Consider the following 26206-nt stretch of genomic DNA (forward strand, 5'->3'; position numbering starts at 1 on the left):
GCGTCGCTGGCTAGGCCAGCATTTATTGCCCATCCCTAATTGCCTTTGAGAAGGTGGTGATGAGCTGCCTTCTTGAACCGCTGCAGTCTATGTGATATAGATACACACATAGTGCTGTTAGGGAGGGTGTTCCAGGATCTTGACTCAGCGACAACGAAGGAACAGCGATATATTTCCAAGTCAGGATGGTGAATGGCTTAAAGAACTTTCAGGTGGTGGTGTCCCATGTGTTCCCTTGTCTTTCTAGACGGTAGTAGTCATGGGTTTGGAAGGTGTTGTCTAAGGAAGCTTGTTGAGTTCCTGCAGTGCATCCTGTAGATGGTATACACTGCTGCCACTGTGCATTGGTGGTGGACGGAGTGAAGGTTTGTGGATGGGGTGCCAATCAAACAAACTGCTTTGTCCTGGATGGTGTCAAGCTTCTTGAGTGTTGTTGGAGCTGCACTCATCCAGGCAAGTGGAGAATATTCCATCACACTCCTGACTTGTGTCTTGTAGATGGCGGACAGGCTTTGGGGAGGTGAGTTGCCCGTCGCAACATTCCCAGCCTCTGACCTGCTCTTGCAGCCACAGTATTTATATGGCTAGTCCAGTTCAGTTTCTGGTTAATGGTAACCCACCCCCCACCCCCAGGGTGCTGATAGATTCAGCGATGGTAATGCCATTTAATATCATGGGGTGATGGTTAGATTCTCTCTTGTTTGGTCATTGCCTGGCACTTGTGTGGGGCGAGTGTTACTTAAATTGGCTGAAGACTGGCACCTGTGATGCTGGGGACCTCCAGAGAAGGCCGAAGTGAATCATTCACTTGTCACTTCTGGCTGAAGATTGTTGCAAATGCTTCAGCCTTATCTTTTGCTATGGATTATATTCAAACATAGGGACGTGTCCTCTGCAGGCAAAAGGAACATGTCCAGACATTGTGCCTTTTTTGAATTAAACAAAAGCGTGGGGGACAATAGATCCCTGGTGCATTCTTCATGGCAATGCCTTGACCAGAGTTGACTTGCCAATCAATCAGCACCCTTTGTCATGCGGTATAAATTGTTGCTCCCTTTGAAATTTGGCATTCTTGTGTCTGGCCTGGCGAATGTAAGACGAAAATCTTTGACAACGTCTCTTTTTTCAGAAATATTCAAATTATTAAATATCATGTCGCTATTGTTATCTGTGATATTATCCTGTCAATCCCTTAATGGCCCTATTCCCATTCTAGCCTTCCTTTTTTATTGATGTGCTTGTAAAATATTTTGCTATTTTGTTTTATGTTCCTTGATAATTTAATTTCAAGGTTCCCCTTTGCCTTCGTAATCTTTTTTTCAAACTTCGCTCTTAACCTCTTCATATTCTTGCTCATCGTGCACTCCTCTGTTGTCTATGTACACGCATGCTTAAGGGTGTTTCAACAACTTTTGGTAAGTAACCTAACGGAAGAGATTAAATGATAATGCTGGGCATATGCATCCTTTCTATTTTGAAAGGAAAAGGTTTTTTTCCTAATCCTTCTTTTTCTTTAATATCCATCAATGGTAGAATACTGTTGCCAACAGCAGAAAAAGTGATACAGCATGTAAGACAAGGTATTATGTACAATGCTGATGAAAGGAAATCACATGCCCCACAAGAAGCTTTTGGAAGGATAGCATCCCAATCCTACCTTGTGGGGTTGCTCTACTCATACATAGAGGATGAATGGACCCTCAAAGGTATTTCTGCAACTGAGATCCCACAAAACATTCATCTTAAGTTAAAATAAAAGCAAAGTACTGCAGATGCTGGAGATCTGAAATGAAAACAGAAAATCCTGAAAAACTCAGCAGATCTGGCAGCATATGTGGAGAGAGAAACAGAGTTAATGTTTTGAGTCCAACATGACTCTTCTTCAGAACTGAAGAGGTAGGAATATGATGGGTTTTGTGCTGTCGAAAAGGGGGGGGGGGGGGGGGGGGCAGGTAGAGCAAAAAGCAAAGAGAATGGTACAGATAGTATTAAGGACACAAAACATTGGTCCAGGGTAGGTGTTAATAGCAGAATAAAGGTCAGTGCTGTCTGATAGCAAAAACATGAGAAGATGATACAGACTGGCACTTCGGGGCAAAATGATCAAAATGGAGGAGAGAGTTCATGATCTGAAGTTGTTGATCTCAAAATTGAGCCCTCTAAGCTCTAAAGTGCCTAATCAGAAAATGAGGAGCTGGAGTTGAGTGGAGAAGGGAGGGGGTCAAGAAAAGGTTCCTTTGAATGCTTAACAGAGCACAGGACAGCACAGTCCAGTAATTTGCTCAACACACAAACTGATTCAAACTGAAGGAGGAGTATTTCCCACAGTATTAACTGGGAGGTGCATTATGGTTACTGCCTGTCTATCTTGCCCCGCACACTTTCCATCTGTTACAAATTTCTATTCTGTATATTGCTTCAATTTACTGCAACATACTTTTCACTTCATAAAACATTTTTAAAAAATGCCAAGAAATATTTACAACATTTTTACCTATTCCCAGGAAAAAACTGGACCAAACATTTATATTCAGCATCATCTGGTTTGAACCAGTCTGGAAATTAGCTCGCATGTGATCTTGTGCAACTCCAGTCAATCCATCCAAGGTCAAGGAGATTAACTGTAAAAAAAAATTGAATCAATGTTTGTTATACACATTATGTATTTAAGCACAAAGTGATAGGCATAGGGTAAGTCGGTAACAAATAGTCAGCAGAGTAATTCCTTAGTATTGGGAAATTCTAATTGGAAAGTAAGATGTTACTAGAACTGTTGAATGGACAGAAATGGCAGCTTTAGGCTACACAAAAACATTTCAGGCAATTGAGTTAAGCCTAGGAGTTGATAAAGAGACTGTGAGAACTTAAATGAAGTTGGCAAATCAAGATTGAAAAAGCAGAAATCAAGAAGGCTTAGTACTCAAATATAAGGAAGGATGGGGTCTGGTGATCTGTAACAGATTGGGAGACCATCATCTACTCTACGAATGATGAAAGCAAAATACTGCGAATGCTGGAATTCTGAAATTAAAATGAAAAATGCTGGAAAAACTCAGCAAAACGTTAATTCTGCTTCTCTCTCCACAGATGCTGCCATTCCTGTGAAGTTTTCCCAGCGTTTTTTGTTTTTATGGCTCATTCAATGCCTCATTAAGAAAAAATCAAGGGCACTGGACAAAGTGAAGACTAAGAACTGCAAGTAGACCTGGGTAGCGAGTTTTTAATTTAGCTTGACCATTTTTAGGCTACTTTCATATTGTATCCACTGTAGCAAACTAGCAAGATCAAGGAAACCATTTGGAGACTAACTTTAAGGTGAAGAAGCCATTTTGTATACTGTGTGCTGTATTGTGTATTAACCAAATGTATTAATCAGAATTACTGCATTAAGATAACCATCAGTCAGCAACAGATGATTGAATAAGCAATAAGCCTTACTTGAGTTACAATTAATGAATCAATAATTAATCAGTAGTTGTATTAGAAAGAATGGGTTTAACACTAAGTCTGTAAAAGCCTATAATTGATTCTAAGCCTCTGTGTTCATGAAAAGAATGTGCAAAGCAGATAAAACATGCCAGCTGTGAGACCTTCAGGCTCTGATTAGCCTTAAAAATGTAGCATGACCTTAAGAACAACCAAAGTAAATGAAACACTATTTGAAATTTCATGAAAGCAAATGTATAGGATCAGATAAAGAGAAAGTACGAAACAGTTCTATTGCACTCCTGCCTAAGGTAATGAGAGCAGGTGGCATAAGTAATTGGGAATCAAATTAAATTTACTTAGCAACAGAATTGACTAATTATTATGTTACAACAGGCGTAAGGTAATGGTCATTAAGGGGTTTAAAGTTCAGGTTCTCAGTGGCTTCTTTACTAGCCAAGTACTGAAGATTCCAGAGGCAGAATTCCAAGAGAACTACAGCCAAAGGAGTTGTTCCGAGAGTTGTTGCTTCGATTGATCCCTCGCAAGACGTTGTAAAAATCATTCCCTTAAAGTATACCTTTTTTCCTGTAATAAACTTTTTAAAATTTATTATCCAAGGAGTCCTGTCTTGCCTTCATTGGTTAAGTCTTGTCCGAACCCATGAATCCTTCCAGAGCCATAAGGTTCCCCCTTGTCCTCACTTCTCACCCCGCCAGCCTTCACATTCCATGGATCATCCTCCACCATTTCCACCAATTCCAGCATAATGCCACCAAACACATCTTCCCGTCAGCACCACCCAACCCATCAGCATTCCGTAGGGACTGTTCCCTCCACGATACCTGGTCCACTCCTCCAACTCCTGCAATCGCAGAAGGTGCAACACCTGCCTCTTTACCTCCTTCCAGTCCAAGGTCCCAAACACTCCTTTCAGATGAAGCAGCATTTCACTTCCACCCCCTTCAATTTGGTCTACCGCATTCGCTGCTCCCAATTTGGCATCCTCTACACTTGGGAGACTAAACATAGACTGGGTGACCGCTTTGCAGAACATCTTCGCTAAGTCTGTAAGATGACGCAGACCTTCCTGTTGCTTGCCATTTCAACACGCTATCTTGCCCTCATGCCCACATATCCGTCCCTGGCCTGGTGCAATGTTCCAATGAAACCCAACGCAAACTTGAAGAACAGCACCTCATCTTCTGATTAGGTATTTTACAGCTTTCCGGACTTAACGGAGTTCAACAACTGCATATAAAAAATATATATATGTATATTATACATTATTTATTTATTTAAAACAAAAACAGAATTACCTGGAAAAACTCAGCAGGTCTGGCAGCATTGGTGGAGAAGAAAAGAGTGACCTGCTGAGTTTTTCCAGGTAATTCTGTTTTTGTTTTGGATTTCCAGCATCCGCAGTAGTTTTTTGTATTTATTTATTTAATCCTGTTTCCTCAACCACCACCCCTACCCCACCAAAACAGGGCCATCTGTCACTTGTTTCGATGCTGTGCTTTCACAGAGCACTGACCCTTGTTTGGCTATTAAAGTGTTCTGCTATCTTACCTTTATGCCACCAGCAGCACCTTCTTTAGTTTTTAACACTACAATTAACACTCCCGTTGTTTTGTATCCATGACATCTTTCTCAATTTATTCTGAGCTCCCACCTATCCCTTACCTTCTATTTTGCTCCAACCCCTTAAACAGTATAATATCCATCACATTTCTACATCTCTTTAGCTCTGAGGAGTTGTCATTGGGGCTTGAAACATTAACTCTGTTTCTCTCTCCACAGATGCTGCCAGACCTGCTGAGTTTTTCCAGCATTTTTTGTTTTTGTTTCAGATTTCCAGCATCTGCAGTATTTTGCTTTTATCTTAGTATTTTATATTTATTAGTAAATAGCTAGTTGAGGTGGCTGAAATCAATTAAGTAACAGTAACAAAATCAGATAAAAAAAACTCAACATCCCAGCTGCAGTGCTGACATCCTGCATACCCCAAGCTAAACTATTCCAGTAGAGCTATAACACTGGTATATATCTGGCAAATGTGTAAGAAATCCCTAACACAGAAATATCTCATCTTAACCAAGCACTTGGATTCTTTCCTCCTTGGTGCAAGCACAGAACTTGCCTATTTCAAAAGTTAACAGGTATGAATCTTGTAATTAGAAAGCACTATAGTGGTACCTAACACATTAAATTTATTCATTCATGGGATGTTTGCAGCGCTGGCAAGGCCAGGAGTTATTGCACATCCCGAACTACCCTCGAAAGGTTGGTGAAGTGCTGCAGCTCATGTGGTGAAGGTACTCCCACAGAGAGGGAATTATAATCTCAATCTACCAATGATGCAGCAGCAACAATCTACTTCTGAGACAGAACGTAATATGACTTGGAAGGGAACTTGGTGATGTTCTCTTAACGCATGCTACCCTTGTCCTTCTAAGTGGTAAAGATTGCATGTTTTGGAGGTTCTGTTGAAGAAGTTTTGATTTGAGTTTCTGCATTATGTAGATGGTACGTACACCAGCCACATTCCTCCAATGGTGGAGGGAGTGAATGTTTAAGGTGGTGGTTGGGATGTTAATCAAGTGGGCTACTTTGTCCTGGATGTCGTTGGAACTGCACTCATTTAAGCTATTGGAGGATATTCTATCACATTCCTGGCTTGTAGGTGGTGGAAAGGCTTTGGGGAATCAGGAGATGAGTCACTCACTGTAGAATCCACAGTTTCTGACCTGTTCTTGTAGTCTCAATATTTATGTGGCTGGTCTAATTAAGTTTCCTGTCAATGGTGACCATGATCATGGGGGATTCAACAATAGTAATGCCACTGAATGTCAAGTGAGGTGTTTAGACTTTCTCTTATTGGAGATGTTAAACGTCTGGCACTTGTGTGGTGCAAATATTGCTTGCCACTTTTCAGCTCTCAACCAAATGCTGTCCAGAGGCACTAATAGTTTCACTGTCTGGAGATTATGGAATGGAACTGAACGTTGCACAATCAGTGGCGAATCTTCTCGCTTCTAACATTATGATGGAGGGAAGGTGATTGATGAAGCAGCTGAAGACGATATGGCCTTACGGCCCTGGTCGAGGAACTCCTGCAGTGATGTCCTCCGGCTGGGATCATTAGCCTCCAACAACCACAATCATTTTGAGTATTTCTGAAAAAAGAGACATGTCTGAACTTTTTGTCTTGCACTCATCAGGACACTCACAAGAATACTAATACAAGGGGAAACAACAATTTACACTGTATGTAAAGAGAGTGCTGCTTAGTTGGCAAGTAACATTGCCATAGAGAATGCACCAGTGATGGTAATTGACAGTTAACTGCCAAGACTGGGGGATTGTATCAAACAGCATGTCCCAGCTACTGTTCGCAACAGGCAGGGTACAGACCGTACCGAACCAGCCCGTGCATACAAAACTCAAACCGGTGTCCAACACTAGATGTGATTCCGCGATTGAGGATTATTTAACAAATGTTGTCCAACGTGCTCAGAATTGCAGTGACAACCAAATTTAAGATCGTTAGTCGGACTCGCAGTGTGGCTCGTGTGTGTGCACTGGAAGCTACGTATATTAAAACACAGGGCCCTGTTCTTTGCAGACAGAAAGAACATGTACATACATTGTGCCTGTTTCAGCTAAACAAAATAAGTGACAGCCATTCGCTGACTAATTCTTCAGGGCAGTGCGCCTTGACCAATCAAGGTCAAGCTGCCTGGTTTGAATTTCAAACAATGCATGGCAGTTAACTGGTGCATTCTCCATGGCAATGCCACTTGCCAAACAATTTGCACTCTCTTCATACAGTATAAATTGTTGTTTTCCCCTTATATTGGTATTTTTGCGAGTGTCCTGATAAGTGCAAAACAAAAAGCTTAGACATGTCTCTTTTTTTCAGCAATACTCAAGTTCAGTACTACCAAACGACTATTCACAATCATCTTTCTATGTGCTAAGTATGACTCCGGCCAGTGGAGAGTCTTCCCCCTGTTCCCATTGAGTTCAATTTTACTACGGCTCTTGATGCCCCACTCAGTCAAAGGCTGTCTTTATGTTGGGGCAGTCACTTACATCTTAGCTCTAGAATTCATCTCTTTTGGATCAAGGCTGTAACGTGTTTTAGAGCAGACAGTCCTGGCAGAACCCAAACTGAGCATCAGTGAACAGGTTGTTGGTGAGTCCATGTTGCTTAATAGCATTGGTGGCAACTCCTCCATCACTTTTATGATGGATTAAGACTAGGCTGATGGGACACTATGCTGCACCATTACAGCAAAGCATCACAATCCCCTTGTTTTCAAATTCCATGGTCTTGCCCCTCCTCATCTCTAGCCTCCTCCAATCCCACAAATGTCTGAGATAACCTCACATCTTTAATTCTAGCCTCTTGATAATCCCTTATTTTCCATACCTTTAGCTGTTAAGTGCCTAAGCTCTGGAATACCCTCCCTAAATCTCTCAGCCTGCCTCTGTCTCTCGCTTTCCAACCTTTAGATGCTCCTTAAAACTTATCTCTGGCCAAACTTTTGGCCATCTGTCCTAATATCTTTTTATGTGATTCATTGTCAAATTTTGTTCTTTCATGCTCCTACAACATGTCTTGGGATGTTTTACTACGTTAAAGGTGTTATTGTAACAACTCTGGAATTCAAGTTTCATTGTTGCTTGCTTCAAAAGGGATTGTGCATCTACTAAAGCTTGGAATTTCCATTATACCAATCAAATGGAAGATCGTCAGAAGTCCCACAGAGAAGGTATAAATGGCCAAATCTCTGGGGAGTTCCACAGATTACAGAAGAACAGTGCAGATATTCAAGGCCTCAGCGTTGAATGTCTATCTAATCTATAATTATTTTTAATTGGATGTTTATTATTCATTTAGGCTCTGGCCATCACTGAGTATACTCATTCAGCAGAGTCCTTTGTTTACTTAAGCAAGTATTCCCAACTTTACAATCTGGGCTTTCATTTGATTTTTAAAGAAGTTTAAAAACAATTTTTGAACAATTTTTTTTTAAAGTTATGCCGATTTCTAAGATGGGCAGTTGAAGCCAGGAGAAACAACAGAAATATTTTAATGTCTGCTTTAAGAAAATAAACCTATATAGAAAAAACATTAGGCCAAACAGTTTTTGACAACTTGAGAGAATGGGGGAAATAGAAAAAAAAAAGTCAAGTGGATTTAAAGTGTTATCTGCTAAAAAATTAAAACTCACATCAGGTATTGTGGGTTATCCTTACAGACCCATATATACCACCATCACAAAGCACAATGTGAAAACTTACTAGGCTGGCTGGCCCAACAGTTAGTAATGTCCATGGATCTGCTAAGTCCAAAGACTAATGCGAAATGAGAAATGTGTTTCTGACAAATAAAAATGCTAGAAGACACATACTTACTAACAGTGTTTCCCCAAATCCAAAGACGTGGTCATCTGCACTGCCAATTCCTTTTTTGGGTTTGTACATAAATAATGCCACTCCAAGAACGATGAGCAGCACACATAGATACTTGGTGAATGGATATCTTTTCTTTCCAATAAGGACTCCTAAAACCATCACTGCAATACAAAACAAAATAACCAATTGTAAAAACTTGAGTACAAGTCACAACGTTTTAAAGAATAACTGGAGGAACTGCAATGAAGTAATGCAATAGTGTAAGCATGGGGTCAAAAGTCAACATCTTCATGCTTATTTACCGCTAAATAGTCTGCAGTATTCAATAAATATACAGATGATATCTAGATTCGTTTAGGGCAATACAGAAATGCCCACTGGGCATATGGCAAGACTGAACACTGCCTACTGTTTCAAGCAAGTATGTTTTGTAATGCATTCCTTTCAGGTTATGCTAAATTGTGCATTGGTCTGTTGTGGTTCAGGTGGGTGTAAATTATTCTGTGACATTATTTCAGGAATAGCACATTCTCTTATTATGCAGGCCAAAATTCCTCCATAAACCACCAAAAACAGACTAATTGGTCATTCATATGATTATAGAAATTGGCTGCTGCATTTACCCACATAATGACAGTGACTGCAGTTCAAAAAGGGATTTGCAAGATGTAAAATATTTTGGGACATCCGGAGAGTAAAACATCAGGAAGAACAAAGCCTTTGTCTTCAGTCCATGCCATAAACTCTGTATTCTAGCCAGCAACATCCCTTTCCAAGGTCACTTGTTTACAGAATTCAAGTTGGTTGGTGAAGTCAAAACTAAGACACAGGGCCTTTCCTTGCTGACAGAGTTGCTACGGACAGGAGAGGGCATTAAACAGCACCAAATACTCCTCTCACCACCCGTCCATAAACTGAAAGGTGTTTTGATTTGCTTCCCCCCTTAACAAGCGGTGGCTTATTTCCCAATCCCTCGGTTTTGGTGTGATCCAATTTCTATTAATAACCCCACAGTAAACTCGAGGTGGGATGAGCTCAAAGGGTTAGTTTATTTGCACACACTCAAAACACAGGTGGATCATAACGTTGCCTCCTTTGCATTCATACAGTAAAAGAGGGAGAAAAGAAAGATTCACAGTGCAGAGACCACAGAGAAAATAAATTTGGTTTCACGTGGGTTCCAGAGTCCAGAATCAAAGTTCCATAAGGAATTCCTTCATGGAGGTCAGTGAGCTGAAAACCAATGCTGGATAATTCACTTATCCAATGGTGTTGACTTCACATGATGAGACAGGCATGCAGAGATGAATCAGTCTTATATGCAATGGCACAGAATTTCCAGCAGAAGCACTGTAAATAGGGCCAGGTGCCCAACCTGGGCTAGAGCTCCTGGTCTGTGAGGCTGCTATTCAGATGATAAAGAGGCAGACTGAGACTTTGCAGCTCAGAAAGGCAATGTTACTGGTTCCACAAGCCAGAGGTTCATGTCACATGAATCCCACATTTCCACCTTGTCCTTAAGGAGGGAGGTGTATCCCTCATCTGGGTTCATGAGATGGTTTAATGTCCCAATCATTAAGAATTCAAAGGAAGGTTATCCGGCCAGTTGTCTTAACAGACAAGCAGACGCCTATTGGCCAGCCTGCGTTATGGAAAGCAGGTGGCCTTTGTATAGTTGTCTTTGAATTAGGTCTGTGGAGCCCACAAGGAGGTCATTAGTGGTTCCCCAATACTGCCAGATAGCTCCTTTGGTTCGGGTCACAGGCAGACATAGCCATTCTAGGTCTTTGTTCGGGTTAAAATTTTTTTGAGATAGCAATGAGCATACCTCTATGTTTTATAAGAAAAATATACAAACTGAAGTCTTAGTCCCGGTGACGAAAGTATAATAACTTTCATAATATTTTCCTGGTTATTGTAAAGTAGGTTTATGGGTGTAAGTATAGGTGGTTGTGTGTGTGATTTAATTACATTTGAAGTCAAATAGACTGAAAGCTTGAAATCATCAAAAGAAGCAAGGTGTAGAAATGTGCTTGACATGCTAATGAGTAAACATGGATGCTGGCTTGGCATGTAAGGTGTGAAGGGAATTTGCATTTTTAGATAAATTAAGAGATTGTTAGATTTCAATGGGATGTTAGTCTGTTTACAACTAACTAGATAAGCAAGGCTAAGGGGTGTGTTTATTTTTCCGAAAGGTTACTGACAACATTGGCAACATGAAAGTTTTTTATATTATGAGGAAGGTACAGTTTCAAAGACATATGGAACAATAGAATTTACATATTAAAAAGAGAATGAAAGGCTATGTGGAGAAGGCCATGTAACATCTAACAGAGTGTGAGAAACAGCCTTCAAGAAGCCTCCAGACATTTGAGCCCAAGTCTGCTATGTAAAGTAACTGAAGTTTGGGAAAACCATTTGGAATTCCACTGTCAAATGATATTTTGTTAACTTGCTGGTTCTGTTTCAAATCTAAAATAAATTTTGGACGGTTGCCTTAAAGGGGTGTATAACTGGGAGTCAGGCCAATTAAGAATCTTAGGATTTATTACAGTAGTAATTGTAGTCTTATTCAAGTGCTTGAAATCTTTTATCTTGTTAATAAATATTTTAATGCAATTTTTTAAATCTCTAAAGGATTTGGTGAACTCATTACTTCTGAATTCAGTACACACATACTCACGTAATAAATACAAACTGCAAAACCATTGTGATAGCACGACCAAGTTTCCGTTGTGGATTTGGTCCACCTGGCACACATCATCTGCCAGATCATAACAGTCTCTCACAGAGTTTATTGACTTTGTCCATTGTCAACACTCGTCATCCACACCCAGTGTTCCAGCTATCCCCTATTTATACACTTTTGAAACCAATAAAATAAATTAATCACCAAATTAATAAAGGTGATAGCCCCTTAAAAGGGGGGTTCAACTACCCATCGCCTGTTTCCCTTAATGCAATTGATGACATCAACAGATTCCCCTCTTTATTTCAAATCGAAACTTTTGAAAACACAAGAACAAACTTTCAAACTAATCAAAGAGAAATAAAAATACAAATGATCATCTTCTATGTCTCACATTATAGTACAACCAACCATTCATATATCCCATATCCCCTCTTCTTTGAACAAAACTATTTTTCTTCTTTACATATATAAATAATTTCAATGCAATCAAAATAAAATTGGTTTTCTATATTCTCATTATAACACAAGCATCTCTCTTCCAGTGCATCTAATAATTTCTTACAGCAAACAGTTCTCTTCAAAGAATAGGCTGGCAATTAGTGACTTACATCCACCCGTTTTATTTTGGAAACCTCCCTTCTTTCCAACATTTTCTTTATGCTACCAAGGTCAATCCTCAACCTTTTTTTCAGTGACACCCTTTGTCGAATGAACATTGTCCCAAAGAGAATGGTTATCCACATAACATTCTATGGGCAAACTTTTCTCAGATTGCCCCTTGCAGAGGATTTCCTTCAGCATATTAGATAAGTACACCCCCATATCTATTGCTTCTACTAACACCCAGTGTTTCAGCAGCTAAGGTGCTTTTAACTACCCTGTTTATTTTCTTCGCTTCTCAGGCCAATGGACAATATTTATTATTCTTTCCCACCAAGAATATCTGCTGCGCTAGAATATCCATCCAGTAGATTAGCAATGCTTCAGGTGCCAAAAATGACTAACCTCACATCTTCTGGATCACCCAAGGCTGAAAATTTGAGTGTGCATTTCTCTGAATTTAATTTCTTTATTCTATATGCTCTCAGAACTTCCTCATCTGTAACATGTTTCAATAATAGTACTCAGTTCCAACAGATCATAACTGGCATCAGGTCTAGTCTGAGTGCACAACCAGTTCAACTGTCCAATCAAACTTCTTATGGTCTGTTTCTCCCTTGGATGCACGATCCTCTTTTTGTGAGAACCCAATCCAATTTATTGGGATGCAGTTGACATTTGAGATAAGATTATTGACTCAAGGTCACTCCAGACTTATTCTGCGTAACATCTAATCCATTATGTCATTATGTTTAAAGGCCTTGAAGCCTAACTTCCAATCTTACATTCCTTCTTTATTTTATCAATCATCCGTTGCTCAAATTCTGCAGAACCTCCCCACAGAAAATCGTCAACGTGCTTCATAAAGATATAAAAACAGAAAATGCTGGAAAAACTCAGCAGGTCTGAGAGCATCTGTGGAGAAAGAAACAGAGCGAATGTTTCAAATCCATATGACTCCTGAAATGTGATGGAAACTATACTGTTTCATGGGGGGGCGGGAGACAGGTAAAGCAGGATAGGTGGATAAGGAGAGATTGACAAAGGAGTCATGGACACAAAGCAAAAGGAGTGCTAAAGGTAATGGTCGAGGCTAAAGGTGCTGATAGTGGCCTAAAGGTAAGAAAGCAGAATGTGTCAATAGCAAAACAAGGGTCAGCATTCTGTGAAAGAACAACATAGAACAAGTGACAGGTGGCCCTTTTGGGGAGGGTGGTTGGGGAAAAAGGATTAAAAAGGGATTCTGCTTTCTTACCTTTATGCCACTATTAGCACCTTCTTTTGTCTTCACCACTACCATTAACACTCACTTTGTCTTGTGTCCATTACATCTTTGTCAATCTCTCCTTAGCCACCTATCACTAATCCTGCTTTACCTGTTCCACCCCCTTTAAACAGTATAAATTATATCACATTTCAGGAGTCATATGAACTCAAAACATTAACTCTGTTTCTCTCTCCGCAAATGCTGTTAGACCTGCCGAGTTTTTCCAGCATTTTCTGTTTTTATTTCAGATTTCCAGCATCCGCAGTATTTTGCTTTTATGCTTCATAAAGATGATTGCTACTTTCTCCTTGTGATACCAATAGAACATTGCTGGGTCTGTTTTTAGCAGAATACAACCCGTTTTCAGCAGGATAGGCCTAACTGAGAAATACCATACCCTTAATGCAGTATTCAACGCATAAGCACAATTGTTTCATTTCCAGATTCCCTTCTATATCACCAGCCTCTTTAGGTGCTTTCAAATACACTTCCCTTTGAAATCTCTCATCCTGCAAAAATGCAGTTTTTATATCAATTCATTTACATTCACAGAAATATGTTGCTGAAAGGCTAAGAAAATCTTCAAGCTCATGCTTTCTGCAGTAGGAAAGTTCACTCTGACATCATGATCACCAAGGCTTTCTTCAAAACCCTAAGCCATTTTGTTTGTACTTAGTCAGCCCTTTATCTATCGTAATCTGCTCCTAGTAATTGTTCAACATATCCATATGTAAAGTGCATGGTGCCTCTTCACTTTCTATCACCTGTTCAGGTTCTGCAAATATATAATCAGTGCCAATTGGCCTCGAGCAATGTGCCCTAACAGTTTGAATGCCTTGTTGTAAAGTTACTGTTTTTCCATCATTGCCTATAACCTTAACCAGGCCTTTCCATTATTTCTACCTTTCTCTTTAGTAACGTACCATGCCACCTGGAATAAAATCTATTTTTACTGACTCAAGGCTGAATGGCCTACTCCTGGTCCTAGTTTCTATGTTTTTGCGATGCTCTAATGTCATCAACACTTCTTTAACATTGTGATTAGAAATGTCAGGTCTTGTTATGGGGATACAATATTGTCCCGATTGTGTAAACTGTAACTCTACAGATTTCCCAAAAATAAGTGCCTTATCGTGTTCTATACCCAATTTCATTTGAGCCATAGATTGCATACTGAACAGTAAGGGTATTTCACAGGATATCAAATCTGCACTGATAAAATGGTTTATCCTGGCTATTTTACACAGGATCACCACTCCATTTAGTGATTTTAAAGTGTTATCATCCCCCAACCTGAAGTAAGTAGAACTTCCATATTCCATTACATTCATTCGATCTTTACTATTTAGAGAATCCAGGTAACACTTTAACCAATCCACTCCACATATGGTGGACGTGCACCACCTATCTAACACAGCACATGTGAATGAGTCTGCAACTAGAACAACTGTTACTGAACTAAAGCTTCTGGTGACCAGTACAATGCCTTCTGACTGATAAATATTGTCATCTTTCCCTTCCGATCCTTCCTTATCATGCGTCATTTCAGAAACCCGGACAATTAATCACATAATGATATTTCGAGTCACATCTGAAACACCTGTTTACCATTCCTCGGTTATTCCTGGGGTTCATTCTCCTGACCCAGTTACCCAATTCCTGTTGTTTGTTAGAGCTCCCAGAGTCTTCATCCTCATTTCTTTTGATTATGGTTCTTCTTTCAGACTCACACATGCCCCATAGCTAAATGGTCTCAAAATGCTGCCAACATTGAATTCTTCATCTTTTGTATTGCTATGAAAGTGACTGGAAATGAATGTTTCCCTAATTTTCTTTTTTAAAAAGCTTCAGGCATCTGCTCCAGAAGCATATCTCTTTCTGGGAATCTAACTCCAATCAAATCCCGGAGCCCATTCATGTTTGATACTTTAGCACAATCCAACAATTTGAAAGCAAGTACTGAATTAGGGATCTCCAAACAGAATTTTTACAATCTTGTATATAGCCTGTTAAATTCCATGATATATTATTTTATGGAATAACCGTCCATCCTTCTAAGTTTATCAAAGTTTGACCATGCCTCATGTGCGTTTTACAGCTCATGGCCCGTAACTTCCGAGCTCTAGTAAGGGTTTACACGGCAATTACCCAGAAATGCACACTTCCTCTGGACAATGGCACTGCGCTGGGAACCATCTGAAAATGGGATTTGAATCGTAAACTTCAGATGGTTCCACCAGGGTTATAACATTAGTTACTGAGGAAAAGTTAGAAGAATTAAAATCTCTTCTAACTTCTGAGTAACTATTGTAAAGCCCCAGACCGACCCCACGGGACTCCCCCCACACCCCGACCCACCCCACCTCCCCACAGGACTACCCACCACACCTCCCCACAGGACTGCCCCCCCCCCGACCCACCCCACCTCCCCACAGGACTGCCCCCACCCCCCGGTCTCCTACCTCCGACAACCCCGACCTCCCGCACCCACCCACTATCCCTGGGACCGCACCCACTATCCCTGAGACCCCCCACCCCCCCCACGCCGAGACTCCACACCCACCCCACCGAGACTCCAATTCTTCTCCGAAGTAACTCTAATTACAGTCTTCTGTCTTAAAAGATGTCTTAGTTTCCAATTTTCACCTTTAGGCCAACCATCCTCTGCAACCAAATGTTTAACATGATTCCATCTGTTTGGTGATGTCAAAACTAAGACACATAGTCTTTCCTTGCTGAGTTTATTGACTTTGTCCAGTGTCAACACTACTTGCCCATACCCAGTGTCCCAGCTATCCCCAATTTATGTGTTCAAATACCCATCACTTGTTTCCCTTAACAATGTGATTGACATTAACAAACCTTATCAATGTAATTGATAAAACATTGACACCACTGCCTTAAGTTCAGTCAGAATGGCTGAGTTGAGCTTCCGATTTCATCACATCCCTGTCACAAAGACTACGTACTTCACCTCCGGAACATTGTTTTGGCAGCAGATAGGAACTCATTCATGCCTTTGTCACCTCTAGATGCGAATACTCCAATGAACATCTGGCCAGCCTTCCATTCTCCACCCTCAGTAATCGCCCAAAGGAGGAATTCTTTTAATTTCTTATCCTTGTGTTTAAATCTCTCCATAACCTTGTCCCTTCCTATGTCTGAAACAGTCCTACATACCAGGGCTCTGCCTCCTCTGAATCTAGATTCCTGTGCATCTCCCCCCTCCTTTTTGGCCCACAATTGGCGACCATGTCTTTCTTGATGTTATGGTATTCCTTCTCTAAATCCCTCTAACATCCCATTCCTCTATCAAGAACCTCTCTAAATCCATCTCTCAAACAAGCTTTTAGTTCAGCATTCATTTTCCTTGTGTCTCCATGAAGTGTCATATAAAAACAGACATTATTGCTGAGGTACAACAAGGTCCTGTGCCAGTTCAAGTTCTTGCTTTTTATATCTTTTTAACCTACCTGGAATAGGTTTGCATGATTTTCCTAGAACCTGAAATGAAAGGAATGTCCATTAGTTCACATTAGGAGTTGCCATGAGGAATGCTATATTTTTTTTAAAAATGAAACGTACTTTACTCATGAATCTCTATTACAATTTGATCTTTATTGCACATTTAGATAAAACTATGTACAGAATGCTCCCCATCCATGAATTACATAAAAAAACTGCTTTAAGCCAGTAGAAGATGCTCAAACAAGGGAAAAGTTAGTATTAGCTAAAGGGAAAGCACAAGATTTTCTTTTTTTTTGCATTATATAAATCAAAATGAGGAAGGTGAAGGGAAAAGAGAAGAAATGCTCCAATGCAAGGTTCCCCTAATGTTTACCTGCTCAATTTCTTCAAGGTTATTTGCTCTCAACAGGACACAATATATTCAGACATGTTGACCCCATATTCTCTGCACACATTCATGAAGTCGTTCAGTAATACCACAGAGAATTTATATCAGAGCAGGATATTGGATATTTAATTTTGAGACATAGGTTCAGCTTTTAAAAAAAAACTTGCCTCTCATTACTAAGAATTCAATTAATGAGATATCTACGAGAACACCAATTAGCAACTTATCCCAGTAAATACATGTGCACGTGTTTGAAATGCATATTGTTTGGACAATTTATTATACCAATCAGAATGAACTATTTGCACATAATTAGTACATTACAGTAATATTTGAGGTTGCATACTTTTTAAAACTAGTTTTCTGGATCCATTCCACTACACTGTAAATTCACATAACAGTTTATGGATTTCTTAAAATACATTATTCTTTCAAGCACATACCAGTTATTCATCTTTGAAGCGCTAAAATTTGTGCAACACTTGCTCTATGACAGCAACCATTTATATTTACATCTGTAAAAATGTTATTCAAGGAGATCTAAATATTTATTAAATTGGAGGATGGGGGAAGTGGAAAGAGAGGCCTGAATTAGTTCAACACTATTTCTTTGAATAAGTTAGAACAACAATTACGAGGGTTAGCTAAGGTTACACTCGAATTATATATCTCAAAATAACGTCATACAATACAAAATGACACTACAAAAACTTATCAAAACAATGTCAAATATCTATTATTTTAAAAAATCTTGCAATAAAGATTCAGCAATGTATTTTCACGTAGAATTAGACTTGAATATTCAAAAATACTCTTTTGTAAAAAGAATATGTAACATCCAATACCAACCTGAGTTGGATAGTTTACATACTGGAGCGCAGAATTACTGGAGACCATTGCTCCTAAATAGGACATTGAACAAACTGCATACAGCCAGCGTGGCGTTCGTTCAGGTGAAGGTTTTTCAAAGAATTGTATTACTGGAACAAGACATACAAAATATATTAGCCAATACAATTTTTATATTAGGGCAAACAAGTTTGTGTTTTAGAATACCAGATTTTACTACTCAAATACTGTGCAATTCTTTAGATATATAATTATACATGGCTAGAGAGAGAGAGACTTGGCAGTCAAGAACTTGCCCCCGTTCACACTATACAAATGCACTTTAACAATTTTTAATTTCCAAAAACTTCTAATATAAACATATTTAAATTATACTTGCAAAATGACCAGTTCTAAGTGATTTTTGGGTGCCCTAATAACTACATTTGCAGTCTATAACATCCTGAACTTGAGCCAAACTAGCTACTGAAAATCCCACAGCCTTCAATTTCATTTTGACTACTGGGGAATATCCCCTTCCAATCTCTGATTTGAAGTGAAGTTACAGGTTTGATTTCTTTTACATCCATCATGATACAACTTAATAGCCCGGATCTTACAGAACCAACAACAGTGAGCGCTAAGATGTTCGCCGCCACCGAGAGCTGAATAGTATTACAATTTCCTGGGAGCTCAATACTCTCGAATCCGGAAGTTGCAGCACGCCTGAATAGGCTCCATGGGAGCCCATGCTGATAGTCCCCTGAGCAGCTGTCAGCATGTAAACTTGAGCTGGTTGCCCTGTACTTTTACTGCTATCTATATCAATTTATTTAGGGCTGCTCCTAGCAGTGATAGAGCCTGCTCAGGACGCAGCCCCTTAAATCAGGAGTGTCAAAAACTCCCGCACTCCCTGTAAACCACCCTCTGACACCGGCACGTGTGGCTCTGCTTTGCCCTCCCATCTCCTTAGTTCTTTTTATATTGGAGAAGAGTCCAGGGAGGGGAAGGAGGAGCAGAGCTGCGAGTGGGAGATGGATGGGAGCAGTGCTGGGGGGAGGGGGGGTGAGGAATGATGGGAACAGAACTGGGGGTGCCAGCAGGCAGCTGGAATTAAAAGCAGATTAAAGGAAACATTTGAATTATTAAAAAGTTACCCATTATTGAACTGAAGGCAGACCTCATGGGGTGTGCCTCCAGTTTATGATGTCAAAGGGGATGTGGCTTCAACAGGAATGCACCTTAGCACTAGGCCTCCCTACTTACCTCGCCAATGGATCTACACTATAGGCAGGAGAGCAGGTTCCTGCTGCAGCCTATGGAAAAGATAAGGATGTAGGTTTAGTTGCAGTCAGCAGCGTCGCCTCCACTTCGCCACTGACCGCAAGATCCAGTCCAACAATTAATTATATACACATACACACACACACATATATATACATACATACACACATATATATACATACATACACACATATATATACATACATACACACATATATATATACATACACACATATATATATACATACATACACATATATATACACACATACACATACATACATACACACACACATACACATATATATACACACATACACATACATACATACACACACACATATATATATGTATATATAATATATATATATATATGTATAGACAATACAATTAAAGTTACTTACTTAATTTAGAAAAGATGGCATTAATAATACACTGGACAAACACAAGTGATTTTGCATAAGTGAATGATTCCTGCTGTTCTCCATATTTGCCTCTGGTTCTGTAACACATGAGATATAAGTGCTCAAGGTGAACAAGTGCCACAATAATTTGTTTTTGCTATCAGATATAAGTATGTAAAGAAAACTATATGCAAGAACACCAAGAGACTGTGAACACAAGCTCTAACACATACAAATCAAATTTGGTTGACATTCCTAATATTTCATGCAAGCTAAGCATTAGGGGAAAAAAAAATTCAGAATTGTTCCCAAAGACACTGGACTAAGCATTGCTTTGTGCTTATAAAGCTCAAAAGAGATACCACTGGGATATTGTCCTAACACAGAATGGCCAGAGACCCCAATCTCTTAAGAGTGTAGCTGCACTACAGCTACCGTTTTAACAGTCTAATACAAAACTGGCAAAGCTAAAAAGATAGCTCTGGATCATTCTTTAGCCACTGAAATCAGAGCTCTATTCCGAAAACAGATAAATTTTGATGATATCAGAATTGCAGTTAATGAGAATCTTGTAATATAACAATATTACTTTCCATTACTCACCTGATGAAAAAAGCCCTGAGCAACAAAAGCTAGTGTCTACATTTTGAAATCTAGCATTGTCAGCATTACCATCTATGGCCACTCTAGGTTAATGCTGCAAGGTAAAGTTTGTGATGCCAGTGCCATTGGAGGAGGGTCGCATTAAGCCATCCCTAGACCCAACTTTTATTTCTACCTATCTCATTATCTTTTTTGGCCTTGCACCATCATTTGTTGCATCAATTAAACAGTCCTACCTTCCACTCTATCACAGGCCTTATCATTTGTTCCTTCCTCCCTTTCCCTGCCTCTGTACTTGATTTAAACATTCATAGGTCTCATGTTTGCCTATTCTGATGAAAGATAATGTACCTGAAATGTCAACTCTGCTTCTCCCTTCGCAGATGCTGACTGACTTGCTGAGTATTTCCAGCACTTTATATTTTTATTTCAGATTTTCAGCATTTGGCTTTTGTATTATGGTTTTCAGAGGGCTGAAGGAGGAGGTAGCAGTAGGCAGGGGCAAGACCATGAAAAAAATCTGACAAGGATGTGAATTTTAAAATCAACAGCTTTGGGGAATGGCAGCCAATGTGAGACAAGTGCAGAGTCACAGAATCACAGAGTGCAGAAGAGACCCTTCGGCCCATTGAGTCTGCACCGACACGAGAAACACCTGACCCACCTACCTAATCCCATTTACCAGCACTTGGCCCATAGCCTTGAGCAGGAAAATGGGCAAGTTAGGAGGTGGGCAGTAGAGCTTTGGAAGAGCTCAATTTTATACAGGGGGACAGATGGAAGGCCAACCAGAACAGAATTGGATAGTCATATCTAGAGGCAGCAAAAGCACAGATGAGAGTTTCAGCAGTAGATTGGCTAAAATAGGGGCCGAGGTGGGAGATATAGGAGAGGTGGCAATAGGCAGTCTACGTGATGGAAAGACATCAGAAACTCAATTCAGGGTCAAATAGAACTGCAGGGTTACAAGCATCCTGGTTCAGGCAATGACCAGAGAGGGGCATGGAACAGACGGCTGGGCAATAGGAATTGTGACAGGCACTAAAACATTGGTTTTGCACTTCCCAATGCTTAATTGGTGGAAATTTCTGTTCACTCTGTAGAGGCAGAAGGGACAAGGGAGGCAGTGGTGAGGTAGAGCTAGGTGTCTTAAGTGTACCAGTGGAGCCTGACATTGTATTTTCAAATAATGTCATCGAGGGGCAGCAGTTAGATGAGAAATAGGAAGCGAACCCTGGTTAGATCTTTAGGGATTTCAGCAGTAACAGTGTCGCGGTGGGAAGAAAAGCTGTTATAGGAGATTCTCTGGCTATGATTGCATAGATAAGAAAGGAACTGTGCAAATGCAATCCCACTCAGCCGGATAAGCGTCAGAGGAAAATGGTATGGTTGACTGTGTCAAAGGCCACAGACAGGCCGAGAAGAATCAAGTGGGATATTGCACCATGGACACAAACATAGGACATCACTTGTGGCTTTGATTAAGGTCATTTTGGTGCTCCAGAGGGGCAGAAGCTAGACTGCAGAGGTTCAAATGTGGGTGTTATGAGAAGGATGGGTGTGGGGGTGCTTGCAGTGCGGTGTCAATACCTTCAAAGATTTGGGTGGGGAACTGGAGGTTGGAGATGGGCAGCAGTTTGCAAGGTAAGTGGAATTACAGGGGGTGCAATTCGATAGCAGATTTGAACTGGAGCAGAACAGCACCAGGAAAGGGATTAGTTTACAATATCAGCTAGCATGGGACCAAAAAGAGTGACCAAAAAGTTGCTTTTACAAAAAAAGGGAAATATAGAATATGAGAGTAAACTAGCCAGGAATATAAAAACAATTGTAAAAGCTTTTACAAGTATATAAAAAGGGGAGTTGCAAAAACAAAAGTTGGCCCCTTAGAGGCAGAGACAAGAGAAATTACCTTACGGTACAAGAAAATGGCAGTGACTTTGAACAAATGTTTTGTGTCTGTCTTCACAACAGAAGATATAACTTACATAACAGAAATAGAGGGTAATCAAGGGCTAATAAGACTGAGGAATTTAATGTATTATCAGCAAAGAAAAAGTATTGGAGACTAAAGGTACTAAAAACCAACAAATCCCCAGGACCTGATGGCCTGCATCAGAAGGTGCTAAAAGAGACAGCTGCACACATCATGGATGCACTGGTCATGATTGTTCAAAGTTCCCAAAATTCCTGAACAGTCCCAGTGGATTATAAGTTAGTAAATATAACAACATTAATCTAGAAAGGAGGGAGAGGGGGGAAACAGGGAACTACAGGCCAGTTAGCCTGACGTCAGTCATTGGGAAAATGCTACTTATTATTCAGAAAATCTTAACATGCACTTAGAACATCATGATATGATCAGGCATGGTTTTATGAAAAGAAATTATATTTGACAAGTTTATTAGAAAGTTTTCTGAGGTTGTAACTAGTAGGGTAGATAAGATACCTCTACTAGTAGAGGTAGTATACTTGGATTTCCAAAAGGTATTCAAATAAGGTGCCACATGAAAGGTTAATACACAAGTTAAGGGTGCATGGAGTTGGTTGGGGGGGGCTAACATATTAGCATGAATAGAGGATTCATTAATGGACAGGACGCAGAGAGTAGGGATAAATAGGGCATTTTCAATTTGGCAGTCTGTAACTAGTGGAATGCTGAAAGTATCAGTGCTGGGACCTCAGCTATTTACAATCTATATTAATGACTTAGACAAAGAGACTGAGAGTAATGTATCTAAGTTTGCTGACAATGCAAAGCGAGGTGGGAATGTAAGCTGTGAGGAGGACACAAAGAGGATGCAAAGAGATACAGGCAGGTTAAGCGAATGAACAACAAGTTGGCAAATGGATTATAATATTGGGAAGTGTGAGGTTATTCACTTTGGTAGTAAGAGCAGAAAAGCAGAATATTTTTAAAAAGTTGTGAAACTTAGAAATGTTTTATATTCAGGCTTGATACTCGCACAAGAAAGGAGAAAGAAAATGATACAGAAAGCAATTAGGAAGGCAAATTGACTGTTGACATTTATTGCAAGGAGATTGGAGTACAAGACAAAGGAAGTCTTACTACAATTGTACAGGGCTTAGGTGAGACCACACCAGGATTACTGAGTGCAGTTTGGTCTCCATATTTAAAGGAGGATATACTTGCATTGGAGACAGTAAACCAAGGTTGACTAGATTGGTTCCTGGGATGAGATGGCCATCCAATGATGGGAGGCTGAGAAAATTGGGTTTACGCTCTGTGGAATTTAGAAGAGTAAGAGGTCACCTCATTGAAACAAAGATTCTGAGGGGGATTGAGAGGGTAGACATGGAGGCTATTTCCCCTAGCTGGGGAATCCAGAACACCGGGGAACAGTCTCAGGATAAGGGGCCCATCATTTAGGTCTGAGATGAGGAGAAATATCTTCACTCAAGAGGGTTGTTAATCTTTGGAATTGCTTATCCCAGAAGGTTGTGGATGTCCAACATCGAGTATATTTAAGGCTGAGACAGACAGATATTTAATATCTCAGGGAACCAAGGGATATGGGGGAGTGGGCAGGAAAGTGGAGTTAAGGCAGAAGATCACCATGATCATATTGAATGGCAGCGCAGGCTCGAGGGACCATACAATCTACTTCTGCTCCTATTTCTTGTGTTCTTTTGGAGCTAAGGAAGTCTTGCTACAATTGTACATGGCTTTGATGAGGCCACACCAGGAATACTGAGTGCAGTTTTGATCTCCATATTTAAAGAAGGATATACTTGCATTGGAGACAGTAACCCCTTATCCTGAGACTGTTCCCCGGTGTACTGGATTCCCCAGCTAGGGGAAGTAGCCTCTATGTTTACCTACTCAATCTTTGTTTCAACGAGGTGGCCTCTCACTCTTCTAAACTCCACAGAGCATAAGCCCAATTTACTCAGCCTCCCATCATTGGTTCCTGGGATGAGACGGCCATCCAATCTAGTCAACCTTGGGAAGCCAGGTGGGAATAGTGTTGCAACAGGGATCTGGTGTCCCGGTGCACGAATCACAAAAAATTAGTACGCAGGTACAGCAAATGTTTAGGAAGGCAAATTGCATGTTGCAAAGAGAATGGAATAAGAAATAGGGATGTTATGCTACAGTTGTACAGGGTGCTGGTGAGACCACACCTGGAGTACAGTGCAGTTTTGGTCTCCTTACTTAAGGAAGGATATAATTGCATCTGCAGTTCAGAAAAGGTTCACTCAACTGATTTCTGGGATGAAGGGATTGTCTTTTGAAGAAAGGTTGGGCCTGCATCCATTGGAGTTTAGAAGAATTAGAGGTGATCTTATTGAAACGTATAAGGTCCTGAGGGGACTTGACAGAGTGGATGCAAAGAGGGTGTTTCCCTTTATCAGAGACACTAAAACTAGGGGACAGAGTTTAAAAGTAACAGGTCTCTCATTTAGGATGGAGATGAGGAGAATTCTTTTCACTCAGGGTCATTAGTTTGTAGTCTCTTCCTCAGGGAGCAGTGGAGGCTGGGTCATTTAATATTTTTAAGACTGAGTTAGATAGATTCTTGATTGATAAGGGAGTCAAAGGGTATAGGGGGTAGACAGGAAAGTAGAGTTGAGGCTACAATCAGATCAGCCATGGTCTTATCAAAAGGCAGAGCATGCTCGAGGGGCCGAATAGCATTCTCCTAAATTAGGGCCAGGGCAGGGGAGAATCCTACAGCGCAGAGCTCTGTTCCGCCCATTGTGAATTTACCAGCTCTTGGGCTATCCTATTAACAACACGATACCCGCTCTTTCCCCATAACCCTTAAAACTTTTCTTTTCAAGTGACGGCTCAATTCCCTTTTATTAGATTTCTTTACAAAAAGGGAATTTACACACTTACAGTCAATTTAACAAACAAAATTCAATGCATATTACCAGATAAAGGATTCCTTTTTCCCCAACTGGGTCAACATTTTCAAAACTCACCGAAAATATGCATTTTGCCCCCAAAAATATTTAGAGATGCCATGAGAATATAAAAGATATGTTGACAGCATAACTCCAGTCTTTTTTTTTAAATGGAACGACCCTGTATTCTTAAACTGGTTCTCAATGCATGGTTATAAAGGACCCCTTTTCAGTAGCTCTACAATTAGAGCAACCAAAGCTACCATATGTCTACAGTGTGCACTGCATCATATAATCATCTGCGTATCATTCATTTGATTATATAGTTTTAGTCGAAACAACAAGCCTGCTTGTTTCCCGGGGGGGGTGAACAGAGCCAGCTCCAGGGGTTGCTCAGTCCCATTGCTGCTGCATCTCCACCTCATCAATTCCCCCTCTAATGCTGACGACCCAGGAACAGGCTGCACCGCCATTTCATTCAGGAAGCTCCTTTCTCTGCCTCGGGCTCCAAGTACTTACATCGTCTCCTGTAAAATCCCGTAGTAAAAATAACAGACGAAGACTCCCAGGAAGCAGACGAGCAGCCGCACCCTCTCGTTGGGTACTTTCTCCATGGACGATTTGGGCGCCTCACTCGGCGCCTGCGGCTCCACGGCAACAACCTCGGACGGTCCCATCGGCCCCCGCGCCGCCCGCCCGCCAAGACCCCAGCACCGGGGCCTGGACCACCGCCTGAACGAACCCCTCCACCCACCCCCCCCCGCGGCAGCCTCACAACGTAAACAAGCCCCGGTCACTCCCTTTCGACTTTCCAATACTCATTTGAAGCTGAATAAATTGCGAGGGGTGTCTGGGACGCCTTCCTGAATGAGGGCGAAACAACCGGCGTGACCGAGTCGCCGGCTGGAGGGGTCCTGCGGTGACGGTTGGTGCTCTGTCGTGTC

The 26206-nt window shown here is 40.6% G+C and overlaps 1 protein-coding gene across 1 annotated transcript in view; it reads right to left on the minus strand.

The window, feature by feature from the left end:
• The window catches only part of slc35b1 (solute carrier family 35 member B1), a 35322-nt gene extending 9345 nt beyond the window's left edge, over positions 1-25977 (minus strand). The window contains exons 1-6 of the mRNA XM_078529588.1: positions 25782-25977; positions 19788-19885; positions 18121-18251; positions 16889-16919; positions 8854-9014; positions 2495-2621 (exon numbers count right to left, since the gene is read on the minus strand). Of these exons, the coding sequence (XP_078385714.1) occupies positions 2495-2621; positions 8854-9014; positions 16889-16919; positions 18121-18251; positions 19788-19885; positions 25782-25939 (706 nt within the window). The 5' untranslated portion in view covers positions 25940-25977. The remainder of the gene's footprint in view (positions 1-2494; positions 2622-8853; positions 9015-16888; positions 16920-18120; positions 18252-19787; positions 19886-25781) is intronic.
• Between the last annotated feature and the right edge of the window lie 229 nt (positions 25978-26206).

The sequence above is a fragment of the Cetorhinus maximus genome, chromosome 25 (genome assembly GCF_964194155.1).
Source record: "Cetorhinus maximus chromosome 25, sCetMax3.hap1.1, whole genome shotgun sequence".
Lineage (NCBI taxonomy): Eukaryota > Metazoa > Chordata > Chondrichthyes > Lamniformes > Cetorhinidae > Cetorhinus > Cetorhinus maximus.